The sequence below is a fragment of the Channa argus genome, chromosome 12 (genome assembly GCF_033026475.1).
Source record: "Channa argus isolate prfri chromosome 12, Channa argus male v1.0, whole genome shotgun sequence".
Taxonomy (NCBI): Eukaryota; Metazoa; Chordata; class Actinopteri; order Anabantiformes; family Channidae; genus Channa; species Channa argus.
In genome coordinates, this window is record NC_090208.1 from 3,946,769 (window position 1) to 3,960,229 (window position 13,461).

At 40.5% G+C, this 13,461-nt stretch overlaps 2 protein-coding genes and 2 long non-coding RNA genes across 8 annotated transcripts in view; 3 read left to right on the forward strand and 1 right to left on the reverse strand.

Annotated features, from left to right (window-relative positions):
- The first annotated feature begins 2,139 nt into the window (after positions 1-2,139).
- LOC137137812 (low affinity immunoglobulin gamma Fc region receptor II-like) overlaps positions 2,140-13,461 on the forward strand; it is a 100,298-nt gene continuing 88,976 nt past the window's right edge. The window contains exons 1-6 of one of the 3 annotated variants that reach the window (XM_067524494.1): positions 2,395-2,704; positions 3,067-3,330; positions 4,434-4,679; positions 4,799-4,873; positions 4,948-5,130; positions 5,231-5,386. In XM_067524494.1, coding sequence (XP_067380595.1) covers positions 2,617-2,704; positions 3,067-3,330; positions 4,434-4,679; positions 4,799-4,873; positions 4,948-5,130; positions 5,231-5,250 — 876 coding nt within the window. In that variant the 5' untranslated portion in view covers positions 2,395-2,616 and the 3' untranslated portion in view covers positions 5,251-5,386. Of the gene's footprint in view, positions 2,354-2,390; positions 2,705-3,066; positions 3,331-4,433; positions 4,680-4,798; positions 4,874-4,947; positions 5,131-5,230; positions 5,387-13,461 lie in introns of those variants that run through there. The other 2 variants (XM_067524490.1, XM_067524489.1) reach the window with 2 other exon arrangements.
- Positions 6,264-9,489, reverse strand: LOC137137854 (uncharacterized). 3 transcript variants are annotated; one of them, XM_067524635.1, is made up of 3 exons: positions 9,356-9,489; positions 7,113-7,463; positions 6,264-6,613 (listed from the first exon to the last, which is right to left on the reverse strand). In XM_067524635.1, the coding sequence occupies exons 1-3, from the start codon at positions 9,435-9,437 to the stop codon at positions 6,426-6,428; spliced, it is 621 nt and encodes a 206-aa protein (XP_067380736.1). In that variant the 5' UTR covers positions 9,438-9,489; the 3' UTR covers positions 6,264-6,425. The 3 variants fall into 3 exon arrangements, with proteins under 3 accessions (XP_067380736.1, XP_067380734.1, XP_067380737.1); XM_067524633.1 differs by having other exon boundaries at positions 6,264-6,616; XM_067524636.1 differs by having other exon boundaries at positions 6,264-6,616; positions 7,113-7,316; positions 9,356-9,452.
- On the forward strand, positions 6,498-7,350 carry LOC137137887 (uncharacterized). Its single transcript, XR_010915845.1, has 3 exons — positions 6,498-6,651; positions 6,829-7,041; positions 7,215-7,350. It is a non-coding gene; the product is annotated as an uncharacterized lncRNA (long non-coding RNA).
- Positions 7,483-10,529, forward strand: LOC137137876 (uncharacterized). Its single transcript, XR_010915812.1, has 2 exons — positions 7,483-8,155; positions 9,886-10,529. It is a non-coding gene; the product is annotated as an uncharacterized lncRNA (long non-coding RNA).

Genomic DNA, 13,461 nt, shown 5'->3' on the forward strand with positions numbered 1-13,461 from the left:
GAAGCGTGATTCATCACTCCAGAGAACGTGTCTCCACTGCTCTGGAGTCCAGTGTTCTTGAGTTAATCTGAAGGCTCTGTCATTTTACGTGGCCTACCCCTTCGTCGCTGAGTTGCTGTCATTCCATATCGCTTCCACTTTGTTCTAATACCACTGACAGTTGAATGTGGAATATTTAGTAGTGAGGAAGTTTCATGACTGGACTTGTTGCACAGGTGGCATCCTATCACAGCACCATGCTGGAATTCACTGAGCTCCTGAGAGCGGCCCATTCTTTCACAAATGACTGTAGGAGCAGTCTGCATGCCTAGGTGCTTCATTTTATACCTATATACATAGGCCATGGAAGTGATTGGAACACCTGAATTCAATTATTTGGATGGGTGAGCGAATACTTTTGGAAATATAGTGTAAGTTGTTGGCCATTCTCTGGGCTCAGTAACATTTGCAGTGATGCTCTTTTCCAGTTCGTCCAGTTAAAATTTTCAGGCAGCTGTAGAGAGATTAAAGTTGAAAGTACATTCTTTTGTAATCTTCCATCATGTTACTTCATTTGTTATGTGATTGATTAGCAAGTAAAAGCCTAATTAGACCAGAGTCCAAGCTGAGACTTAAACCTAAGACTGGTGGGGACTGGATTTGTAAGTGAGCTCTATGTCTTTGGAGAGATTGTGATATTTACATGTGTTCACCTGTATCAAAATTAAATCTGCTACACACACACACAGGGATGCAAAACAGCTATGAGAAAAAAAGCTACAAACAAGGACACAGAATAGAACCAGAGAAATCCATCCGCCCATGTTTAAAGGTCATGCGGGGGGCTGGGGCCTATCCCAGGTGTCATTGGGCGAGAGGTCTCACATTCACAACTACAGGCAATTTAGAGTCACCAATTAGCCTCACATGCTTTGGACTGTGGGAGCAAACCCACACAGGCACAGGGAGAACATCAGAACTCCACACCCCAGTCAGCTACGTAGTCGAACCGGCAACCTTCTAGCTGTGAGGCAGCAACGCTAACGACGCCACCCCCAGAGACAGAGAAGTACCAAACCAAAACCTGTAAAACAATTGTAAAAAGCTTAAGGACTAGAAATAAATACAAAACACCTTTCAAGAGCCACAGAATGAGATACAATGACACAAAGGTCCCAAATTAACTGCAAACAGAAATAAAAGGCCTTTAAAGAGATGGTGAAATGCCTGCAAACACATGCACAAATCAAGTTCAAACAGTCACAAAATGACCATAGATGTAAAAAGATCACTGTAAAGAGCAAAACGAGACAGAAAGAAAAGCAACAACACTACTAAAAGAACATTGCATTGGAATTAACATTAATTTACTATTAATTGTATTGCAGTTATTGCCCTGGGGCCCATTGTCATCTAATCTGTCCATGAACTGAACCAGACCTTGACTGTAGTGTCACTTATAGTGAAACAGATTTATTTACATTTTTCAGATGTGAGGGACACATTTTATTTTTTTATCAATCTGGACTTGTTGGCTTCTCTGAGCTGTTTTGTTGGACTGGGGCACGGCAACTTTAACCGATCACACCTTCATTTACCTGTAATGAATCAGTAATGAATGACGTTTTATGTAGGTCTAACACACCTATCGGTGCCGTACATGGACCTAGAATGTTCTCATATGTTGACAATGAGCAAAAACGGAGCTGCAGTCCGTCAAATGTCTGACATGCAAACCAGTACATTCATCTGTCATATCAAGCATATTTGAGAATAATAAATGCATTTCCTCCATGAGCTAAAAGAGTAAATACGCTCAGAAACTATTCGATTAACTATTTTTTCAAACTTTAGCTTCTTGCACAAAGAAACTTTCTTTCTCTACCACTTTTCTGTGGTTAGAGAAGCTCTCTGACACAAAGACACACGAGACCACTTCGATCTAGTTTCTCAAATAAACCACTGTCATACCGGAAAATACGTTTTTTTTTTTTGTTTGCATCAATCTACAATGTCTGTCTAGTTTTAAATAAACTGTCACGAAATTGACCTGAGGATTAATGAAGATCTTAAACAACAACAATTGTGATATTTATCCAATCCAACTTTATTTATAAAGAACCTTAAAAACCAAAGTGCTGCACACAGACATTCTGGTGTCACCTGTTGTTTCATGTTTTGTCTGGGTTTTTATCTTTATATCACGCTATGATGCAGTGGTGTGTAATTTGTAGTTTCTGGTGAGGAAACCACAACTCTGACAGCCACAGTTACAAAGGAAAGAGGAGGGTTTTACTTCATGTGACCATGAACTGATTAAACCGTAGGTATCTCAGTTTTAACATGGAGGAAACATATCTACTGTGGCTGTTTTGTAAGTACAATCTTTCCACATGAATTATAGATTTAAAAAAATACAACATAACATAGTTTGGACTCTACAGCACTTTGTTTTTGTGTGGATTGATAAATGCAATACATTTCTACGAATGTTACTATAAAAGATGAAGACTGTATCTTTCCATTCATGAGGTGGCTAGCATTGAATTTTTATTTAAAAAGAAATGAATAACATCAGGAGAGCATGTTTCAGATTGCATTGTTTGCATAAAGCTCTTCCTCGTTCTCATTTTTCGAATGTCCCGTTGTGTCACAAACTCAGACCAACCTAACTCTCATTTCTCTTTAGTTGTGGCCTCACTTCAGGGCTGCAGCGCAAACAAAGGTTAGTAAAAGTCTGCACAGTCTAACCCAAATTCCTCTACAAGTCAATTTAATGTCAACAGCAGTGCAACCTTCTGGAGAAGTTTATTTTAAGTTCATTAGTTGATTACCCAATATAGTCTACCACATCCCAGTAGCCGTAACGCTGAATTGATGGTTCTGGAGAAAACTAAAAACCCTCACAGTGTTGTTAAATACTTTGACTTTAAGGGTTTGTCACGCACAAAAAAATGTCCGGCATCACTTACTGTAAGAGACACTGTCCAGAGCAGTGAGTGTCAGTGTATCTTAAGGACTTTTGAGTTGAAGTTCAGTGTATAATGTAAAGAATCATTAATGTCCCCCCTTCCTCTCTCCTACCAGCCTCTCTGACTGTGAGTCCCAGCAGCTCTCAGGTGTTTAGAGAAGAATTTTTGTCTCTCAGATGTTTGGAGGTTGACAGCTCTGCTGGGTGGACTGTGAAGAGGAACACAACTGAAGGACACCTGTCTCAATGTGGAGATGGGTGGGGAAGGTCAAATAGTCGCTCCTGTATCATCAGTATGACATTGACTTGGGACAGTGGAGTTTACTGGTGTGAGTCCAAAGAGGGAGCAACCAGCAACAGGGTCAACATCACAGTCTCTGGTAAGATCAGACAGCAGTCTGCACCACGGGCTAATATACACTGAACCAAAGAACTGTGGGGGAAAAAATGATCTAGATGTGGAAATAACGACTAAACAAAACTAACATTTCAGACAAAATGCTTTTGAGTTCACTCTGCCCGAGAACTGTGGGGAGAGCTGGGTTTAAATGGACAGGGACACAGGTTAAAAGCAATCAGGGCTGATGACGTGTTCAAAGTAACTGAAATGACTATAAAACAGGAAGTGGAACAGATGGACCACAAAATTAAGATTCAGTAAACAGGAAGTAAAGCTTGAGAAACACAGAGAAAGAGAGAGTAAGAGAGAGAGTTCTCTGTTGTCCTCTGCTAATACTATTTATGCCAAAATGAGGTTTCTAGAAAATTTAGCACAGAGAAGGTCATTCTGATACATAGCAGAATGTTGCATCAGCACTGCCACCACTCAGAAATCCAGGGCTCCTCCACTGGTTCTGTCGCTTTGCTGCGTCCTCAGTAGCTGTGGAAGCTGACAAATCCATTGTATGTGTCTGTTCAGGAAGGATAAACAGTGTTTTGGGGTTTTGTCTGTTTCACCAGGACCTTTGTGGTTACTGGCAAAATCAGCTTTTACTGGACAGGCCTCTAGAAAAAAAAAAAAAACAGAGGCTAATGAACCTGTCCCTTCAGTATGTGACCAAGTCCCTTATCTCCACGAGCAGTTCTATGGTGGTAACTTCATCTTTGAGGTCTATGTCCACTTCCACAAGGGGTAGTTGGGGCTTTGAAGCAGTTTAAGTTGTTAGCTCCTTGTGTCTAAATTTGTTAGATTGCACTGTGGTGTTTTCAAGCTTCAGGTTTGGACTCAAAACCACAAAACAGAGACCAATTATTAGGTTCAGAAAATAAATCTGGCCAGGCAGGGGATCCTTAATCAGGCCACAAAAAAATGTGCTGGAAAAATAAGGTAATGGATGCACAACAGAAAAACTAGAGGGGTTAAAAGGGACTTTGGTCGTGGCAGCAAAGTAGGGTAATTGCAAAAGCTAGTTAACAACAGTCATTGAGAAATGAAGAAATGGAGAAAAGTGTGGTTAGCTGAATCCTGTGTCTTTGTGCTCAGATACACCAGTGATCCTGCAGAGTCCTGTCCTCCCTGTGATGGAGGGACATGATGTCTCTCTGCACTGTCAAACAAAGAGGCCTCCCTCCAAGCTCCCAGCTGATTTCTATAAAGATGGCTCCCTCATCAGGACTGAGCCTACAGGTCACATGACCATCCACCATGTTACCAAGTCTGATGAAGGCCTCTACAAGTGTCACATCAGCAGTCATGGAGAGTCTCCACCCAGCTGGATCTACGTCACAGGTCAGGAGCTTCACTTTGATTTCAACACTTATGTGGATAAAATAAGTGTTGAAATCAAAGTGAAGCTCCTGACCTGTGACGGTGTGACGTTCACCTGAACAGTTGGATTCTTTCCGCAGAAAAACCTGCAACCACATCTCCAACCACAACCAATGGCCATGGAGAGTCTTCTCCAAGCTGGATCTACGTCACAGGTCAGGAGCTTCACTTTGATTTCAACACTTATTTTATCCACATGTTCACCTGAACTGTTGGATTCTCTCCGCAGAAAAACCTACAACCACAACCCAACCCATCCAAACCAGCAGACTCCCTGCCATAGAAGTGTTTCCTACTTCAGCCCCCATTCCACTCCATCCTTGGTTCAGACGGGTCCTCCACCTGGCAGTATTCTGTCCGTACTTCATCTCCACTGTCCTCATGGTGTCTTTATATCGACACAGACACAAAGGTAACACTGCACACAAAAACTGATATATTAATTATCATTCCGTCACTTCTTTAAATATTCTTAGCATGTATCTAAACTTTATGACTAACTCCACGTACAGGAAATAACCCATCTCCATGACAACATCAGCACCCACGACGAACTTTGACGATGTTGTGGCAGTCACCACTGAGCATCACTTCTGAGCTGAGTTCACTGTTACAGATGAACAACAGCATTTACAACATGAAATCATTGACATTTTAATGACAGTCACTCTTTGTAAATTTGAACATTTTCAATAAAGGTTTGTCTGATTAAGTCAGAACTTCTGTCTGTTATCTCTGCTGTGCTGGAGCCTCTGCAGTGCAGACAAAGAGAGATTTACTTCTCTTCTTTTACCAACACACTGGCAACAGATCTTGTAAAAACACATTTTGTGTGTCTCCTCCAACTCAGAATAAGCAGAAGATGGTGGATAGATGTCTGGAAGTTTTCTGCAGCTCTATTGTCTCAGTCCTGCTGGATTAAATCCAAAGCAACTGACCACATCCCTTGCAGGTTTCAACACTGAGACTAGGTCGTCATCATGTCAAGTCAGAGTTTGCACTTACACTTGACACATTTCCAATCAATCCAGCAATTTCAACTCACTTCAGCACCTAGGGCAGCACATATATGAGCAGGAATTCCTTTTAAAGTCTGTCAATTTAACTTTTGATGCTTTCTGTTAAAAATACAACTTACATGAACCCTTGGAGTTTCAGAAGAGGAATATTAAAGTATAAGTTGGGTGGGACAGGTTACCACTGTTCCTTAACATTAACATTATAAAGTATTATTTGAGTTTTCAGTTATTAGTTTGCCCTGGAACTCCTCAAGTGGTCATTGACGAGACACAGGTTCGAGTTCAGAGAGGAACTGGCTGAACACACACGAAGTAGCCAGCAGGTGGCAGCATAAAACCAACATACTGGAGACATTGAGGTATTCTCAGGAACAAAGTAATTTATTTACACAGAGAGCGTAAAGAGGTTTAAAAAGTTAGTAGTGTGGGGAGTAGATGAGTGGATGTGCTGTACAAACAAAGCTGAACAATCTACAATACAAAAGGTTTGTAAGAAGCAGAGAGAGAGAGAGAGAGAGAGAGAGATCCTGGACTAGTTGCTGCTCTGGCACCATCACTGTTTCTTTGCTTTCAAGTTGAGAGTGTTCATCTAATGCTGAACTTTGTTTAGTTTTTTTTCTCCATTTCGTCCTGGTCACAGAGGAAACGGCAGCAGGACTCTCACAGTTTGACGAGTAAACAGGTCATTTTACAGCTGCTGATTTTCGACTGATTCATCAGCAGGAGGTTGTTGTGGTCTGTGAAACGTTTTCCAAAAGATCGCCAGGCCGAGAAGAAGGAGGAGAACAAGAAAACCCACAACTGACAGTCCCACATGTTTGTGTTTGTTTCCTTCACCCTTGTGTTCTCCATCCTCAGGGATTCTAGCTGTGTCACCTGCTGAAAAGAAGCAGCTGTGAGGCTTGAGGAGTCAGGTAGGAGATGAATCCATTCAGTCACAATTTGGCTGTTTACTCCCTGTATACTGTAAACTTGGCGTTCCGGACACTCACTTATTGTCATATTGCATTATCATTAACAACAGTTTGAGGCACAGGAGAGTAATTTACGTATCTCCACAATGACAAATACTAAACTACTCTCTGTATTAGTACACAGAGAGTACACACTTCTACGGAGGCTTGTTTTGTTTGGCTAAGCAGTCTGGTGGATCAGTGGGTAGATCATCATGCTGGGAGGCAGAAGTCTCCTGCAAATCCCAGCCCACCACTAGGTGGGTCATTCAGCAAGACTCTCACCACTTAGCTCACTGCTGCCCCCCAGGGGGATGGGTTACGCACAGAGGACAAAGTTCATTGTAACAGGTATGTGTATATTCCTTGACAGATTTTATGAAATTGCAAACACACTATCAAACTCTGGCCCACTGACTCACCTGAGACTGTGACCTTCAGCTTCACGGTGCTGATTAGCTGAAGGTTGTCTCTCCTTCTGCGTCCTGTGTGTTTTTTTCCAACACGACACTCGTATCTTCCAGTGTCATTGATGGTGACGTTCTTCAGAATCAGAGAAAAGTCTCCGTCCTTCATCTGTGGGTCTTTCAGCTCCACCCGACCATGAAAAGATGGGTGCTGGTAGTCTTCAAAAGAGCGGCCATCACGGTGGAAGAAGACATAAACATGAGAAATCAGGTCAAGTCTGATCCACAGTCTGAGAGCAGCATCTCTGGAACCCCGACACTCAAGACTCACATCATCTCCAGGTTTTGCTTCTACCTCCTGTGTCTCTGAACAAAAACAAAATAAAATGCAAACTAATGATGTTGAAGTTGTTGGAACTGAACCCAGTTGACATCAAACTTTAAATAGGCCCAGCCATGATCTGAAATAAATGCAGCACTTGAACATTTTTGTTTACATTTATTAGTTATGGATTCTGTCCATACATCTGGTTTTCAAATGTGAATTTGAAATAATTTCATATTTGCTTCTTTTTATCAAGTCCGTGTTTATGAGACATAGCTGAACCCTGTGGTACATTAAATGAAGTGGATTATGCTACAACTATACTGAAAATATTTGATTTATTTTAATTTCTTGTTGGTAATAGCTAAAATTAGGATACACGTGAATTTATGGACAAGATATTAAGCACATTTTGAAAGTGATTCCCATGCATATTTATGCTATTTTCTCTTTTTGTTTGTATGTTCTTAATCGCCTCAGGTGTTGGTTCTTCAGTAAACCGTTTCGTTCAGTAACTGATTGGCTGATGCAATCTGAGCTGGTTCTTGCAAATGACGTGACAGGAAGCTCTGCCCTAGTGTGTGGGAGGTGCAGAGACTGTTCAAAGCAGCTAGAAACCAGAGGAAAAAACAGTTCTGGTTTTCAGCAGAGACAGCAGCAGCTCTGCTCTCTTAATACTTTAACATCTGCAATTTGTTTTTCGTATTATGGATCTTTTTTCTAACATCTGAAGGTAAGATTTGTGTGTGTGTGTGTGTGTGTGTGTGTTAAGAATAAGGCTTCTGGTTTTGGCTGAATTCAAAACCTCAGACAAAAGATGGCGTCGGTAACCTCGTGAGATCAAGGTGACCTTCAGCCAGTAGCTGAACATATGTAACGTGAATAGTTCTGTAGTTTTGGAAATCGCCAAACCCGGTGTTAGATTAAGACAGAGATCACTTACAGTAATGTGTCAAACATGTTAAAATAATCACAGATAATATCTCAGCCTGCTTGGTTTGGGCATTTTTTCACTAGAGAATCCAAAGGCAGCACAGAAGTCGTTTTTTCTCTGCTAGTTGAACTGATAAAAGCGCTGAACCAATGTGGTGAACAAGTAGGGGTAGAGCTTAAATATGAACTTTGCAGACTGTAACAGCTCAGGACAGGGTGGGAAGTACTTGGCTCTAAGTTTCCCTTAACTTTTGATTTTGCAGACTGGGAGTAATGGACTGAACTATATGAGTATTACTGCCTGGTTTACTGCATTACTTGAAATAACATCTGCACAGATGCTGCAGACAGATCAAAAATCATAATGAAAACGACTGTTTTCTCTCTGCTTTTGTTTATTTTGATCATCAACATCGAGCTTGAATCTAACAGGATGAGTTTCTGTGGCTTTATACAGATGGTAATCAGTTTATTAGGTACACTAAGATTTCAACAAAATCATTTTAATCCAAAAGTGCTGCAGTAAATCCTCTTTTATGAAGGCGATAATGTTCAGAGAGGAGTTGATTCCACTGTTTGATCATGTTGGAGGCTGGAGTCTGTTCTGCTGTTGAACCGTGTTGAATCATACAAACACGTATCTGACATCTTTCTGAAATGTTTTCAGTCCCATGAACGGCAACCACGTACATACAACCTATGTTTTTATCGGCAAATGCAAATTAACCGGATTTTGGTTTCTATCATGTAATGAGAAAAGTCTGATTTTACGGTGGCGACTGCAGCATAAAAGATCGTGCTGAGCTGGTAGTGCAGTGATTCCTTCATTAAAAATAAAGATTGGTTTGATCGTAATCCAGCCAGTGATGACACTTACTACAGAATCTATTTGCAGTTGTGGTCTGTTGAGTGTCTTCCTGATGTTTCAGTCACAGTGTGTGTTTGAATTTAATTTAACTCTTACATCAAGAAAAGCAGTAACCAAACAAACACTTCTTACCTTCAGAGGCCTCAGCAAAGATCCACAAATATGTAAAAAAAGCCACAAATGACACCGATGTTAACGCAGCCATGAAGCTCATGCCTATTAGCTACGATAGGCAGTGTTCTTAAGAGGCTGGACCTGCCTCAGTCCTCATTATACTAAAAAGCTGTCCTCTCCATGAGTCACTTCCAGTTAACTTTCTAGCTGTCTTCAGATCATGAAACAAAGGGGAGGGGTTATGTTATGGACAGATGATGTAAAAAAAAAACAGGAAGGAAAGAAACAAAAGAAGTTAAGATACCTACGATAATAAGAACAGGAAGTGATAATCGGTGGGGGGTGGCGGGGTAGCACAGAGGAGGACATGTATAGAAATGTAGTCCCAGGTTCTATCACCACACAAGTGAGAAGTGCTGCAGAGAGTTTGAGGACTTTTTGCTTCTCTGCTGTTGATATGTTTTGTCCTGTTTTCACCTGTTTTAGTCCAACATTCAGCTCACGACCTGGAATTCAGATTCTGACAGTGATCTCCTGTTTCCTCACAGGTCGTCAATGTGACATTGACCATGAAAAACATCCAGAGACGTTGTAGAGGGAGATTTTCCATAGAGGACGAAGGAAAAGAGGCAGCTGCTCCTTCTACTTCAAAAATAATTCACAGTGTGGTGATTACTGTGTGTCAGGAAACCCTGACCCCCCAACCAGGATCTGCTGCGACACTGTTCACCACAACCTAAAAACACTAGTATCCACAGATGTGCAGTAGTTTTCTATCGCTGTCCTGTCTGAAAACCCGTCATCTACTTGATTTTTTGACTTTTCAGAATCAGGCTGTGGGAGGTTGAGGTTAATGCTGCCACATTAAACATTATTTGTCTGTAGACTACTAATGGGGTCATATCATCAAAGCTGAGCCCAAATCTTCCCATAGGCCCCACACAAATATCTCATTGCCCCTGCAGTGATCCAGGTAATTAGTGTATAACTATTCATAAGTAACAATTCATTCATTACTCCTTTCTTAATCATTAGTTAGTATTTTTGTACCTTAAAGTGCAGTGATACATAATCAGTTACTCATAGTATCTTGTAGTAGATGCTCATTACACTATTCTGACTACAATGCTCTTTGAAGCTCACATTCATGGTCTGATTCCCATAAAAATCCAATAAAGAAGATTTGAACTCACAAGTTTGCTTTGACTTTTATTTATTGACTGGTTTTTATCAGATCATTTCAATAAAGTGCCGTTGAAATAAATCATCCCGTACTTTCTAAATATCTTAACAATACAGCTGCACATATAAAATGAATGAATCCTCTTTACAGTCATGCTGCTCTCCATCTTTTATGACTGACGTAAACATCTGTTAATGCCGTCACAGAGACCACAGGAAACAACATAGTTATCCCAGGTGAACTTTGGGTAAAGATCAAATATCCAACACTTTAACTTAGACACAGTTTAATTAAAACTATTTCAGCTTTAAGTGATGTTTTACAGAGATGCATTAAGGTTTGTTGTGAATAAAACCATAAAATAAACAGTCCACAGAATAATAAGAGATGTCCAGCAGGAGGCAGCAGAGCAGTTTCGGTTGGGAACAGATGATGGTTTTAGTAGTTTCACCTTTGACCTTTAAGCTCAGCTACTGTTGATGTCCATCATCATTTAGTAAAATGACTGCAGTGCAGATTCATGTTTGTTTCTTTATGAATTATGAGTGTTTACTGCTTCAACCGCTTTTCTTTGTTCAGAGTTGGAATCTGGAATTAAAGCCAGTTTTCTGTGTCATTTTTTTAAAGTAATAACATAAGTTGATACTTTTTATTTTGAAAAGGAGGAATTGCTCAAGTGTGTAAGAGAAGTCAGTATAACAACTGTGTATTCTACACATGTTGCACAGCAGCTGCAGCTTTACTGATTATTCATGACTTACAAATTCACTTCTGCACAGCAAACACAGTGATCTGCATATACATGCTACAGGTTCATCATCAGACTGGTTCAAATAGAGAATCACAATCTTTCTGACTTCATCCAAATTACCACCAAATGAACATTTAAATAAACTCAGACCCTGGGATAGTCTGGTGACCCGTCCAGGGTGGATCCCGCTTCTCACCCAGTGATAGCCGAGACAGACTCCAGTCCCACGGATGGAGGAGTTAATTGACTTATGAGAGAATCAATAATCAAAACGTCAGACAGAGTCAGTGAAGGCAGTTTTATTCATAAAGCATTAGAACATGAAAATCAATGGAAAATTAAACAAATAATATTTAAATGATACTTTTTTGAAGGAGGCAGAGCTCATCTTGCTGCTGCAGACAGTGTAAAAGTCGCTTGTTTGTTTTTAGTACTTTCTTGTTCTGAGCTACAGCTCCGAGACGGATGTTGTACTTTTCCCCACCAGATTAATTTCCTAAATCCAGTGAGTTTGCAGATTTGTAGCTGTAATCAGACAAGTTGCTTGAGATAAGACGTAGTATTTCTTTACGCTTTTTCATCAGTCTGACCTTTAACTTCTCTTCTTTATAAAAACCCAAGTTTAAAGAGCTGGTGTCATGGATCGCTTGATCTTTTTATAATTTTTTTTTACTTAAAATAGCAAAGTTACTGCATATTTAATGTCATAACATTTGTTTAAAGTACAGTAAAACATTCAAGGACACACCAGAATCCTAAGTAGTTTCACAGAATGTAACCTCTAACCTGGTCCCAGGTTAGAAGACACACCGTACAGTACAGCTATAACTTGTCCAGTCCCTTATTTTATTGTTTTGCCTGTGTGGTTTATGCTATTTAACATGAAAGGAGATTAAAGGCTCTTTTCTTTAATTTCACATCCACGCTGGTTCATACACAGCTAATGCTGCCAGGGAGTTTGTTATGGCCCACGAGTGGGATGACCTTCACTTCCGGGGTCACCTGACCTCAGTCCAGCTGTACAGGTGTCTGCAGGCCGATGGCTAATGTTACCAAGTATCTTCTGAGCTGTACGGCTCAGACAGTCCATGAATGATTGTCTTTTCACAGGTCCATTGAGGACCACAGTTGTCTTTCCAACTGGAAGGAAATTTAATTTCTCACATCAAAATTCTGTGTAAAATGAAAGAAAAACTTCATTTGACCAAGCTCCCACGTGGACCTCTCCTCAGCAAGACCACTGATTATACTGTGCACCAACAATTTTAGAAACATTGAACTCAATAAAACAAAATTAACCACAGCGTGATCATATAACATACATATAGGCACATTTTGCCAACAGTTTGCTTTTACAAACTCATTTTCACTTACCGGTGGCAATTCTGTAATTTTATATAAAGTCAAAACAACATTTTAACACTAATACTAGTTGCACACTTTAATAAATTGAATTAAAGTCTAATAAGAAACAAATACAAACAAAACAATTGAGGGAACAGACAGACCTGTGTAAAACTCAAAGAAAATTCAGTACAGCAACCTAATTTCACTTAAAAACCAAGAGCGGCCCACATGAGAAACCAGCTGTCTGCTGCAGTAGTCGAGCTTGAGGACTTGAGGCAAACTTTTCCGTCGTATTAACGCGCTGTACCGTCCAGAAAATGCCCATTTAATTCCGAATGAACGCTCAAACAAACAGCGACCTATTACACTGTAACGGTTAATTTCAAACATCGTTTAGCTTTTTCCTTTTAAACCATCTTGTAACATTATAAAGCGAGAACACCTGCACTGAGTCACCGTCTACTCAGCAAGGCACTGCCCGACTGAGGAAAGCGGCGCGAATCTGCAGGACGTGACGTCACCGACCGGTCACCGGACAAAAGTCACGTATGGAAAATAAACATTAAATAAAATGCTCCCTCAAAAATTATATATAATGCACAGAGGCAAATACATATTTTTGGTGAAATATAAATCTGATACATGGGAATACTGGGAGTCCCAGTGACATTTCCATTGGGTTGTGGAGGCTCGGTAGTGGGTAGCTGGGCACTGACCGGCAGAGATACCGCCGGACCTGTCAGTTAGCATCAGTGAGTGGATCAGGTACCGGCGTTGACTTCTTGTTAGTCTTATTTTTAGCTAATATTTTATGCACTCACACATCGTAGGCAGAAGAGTTTA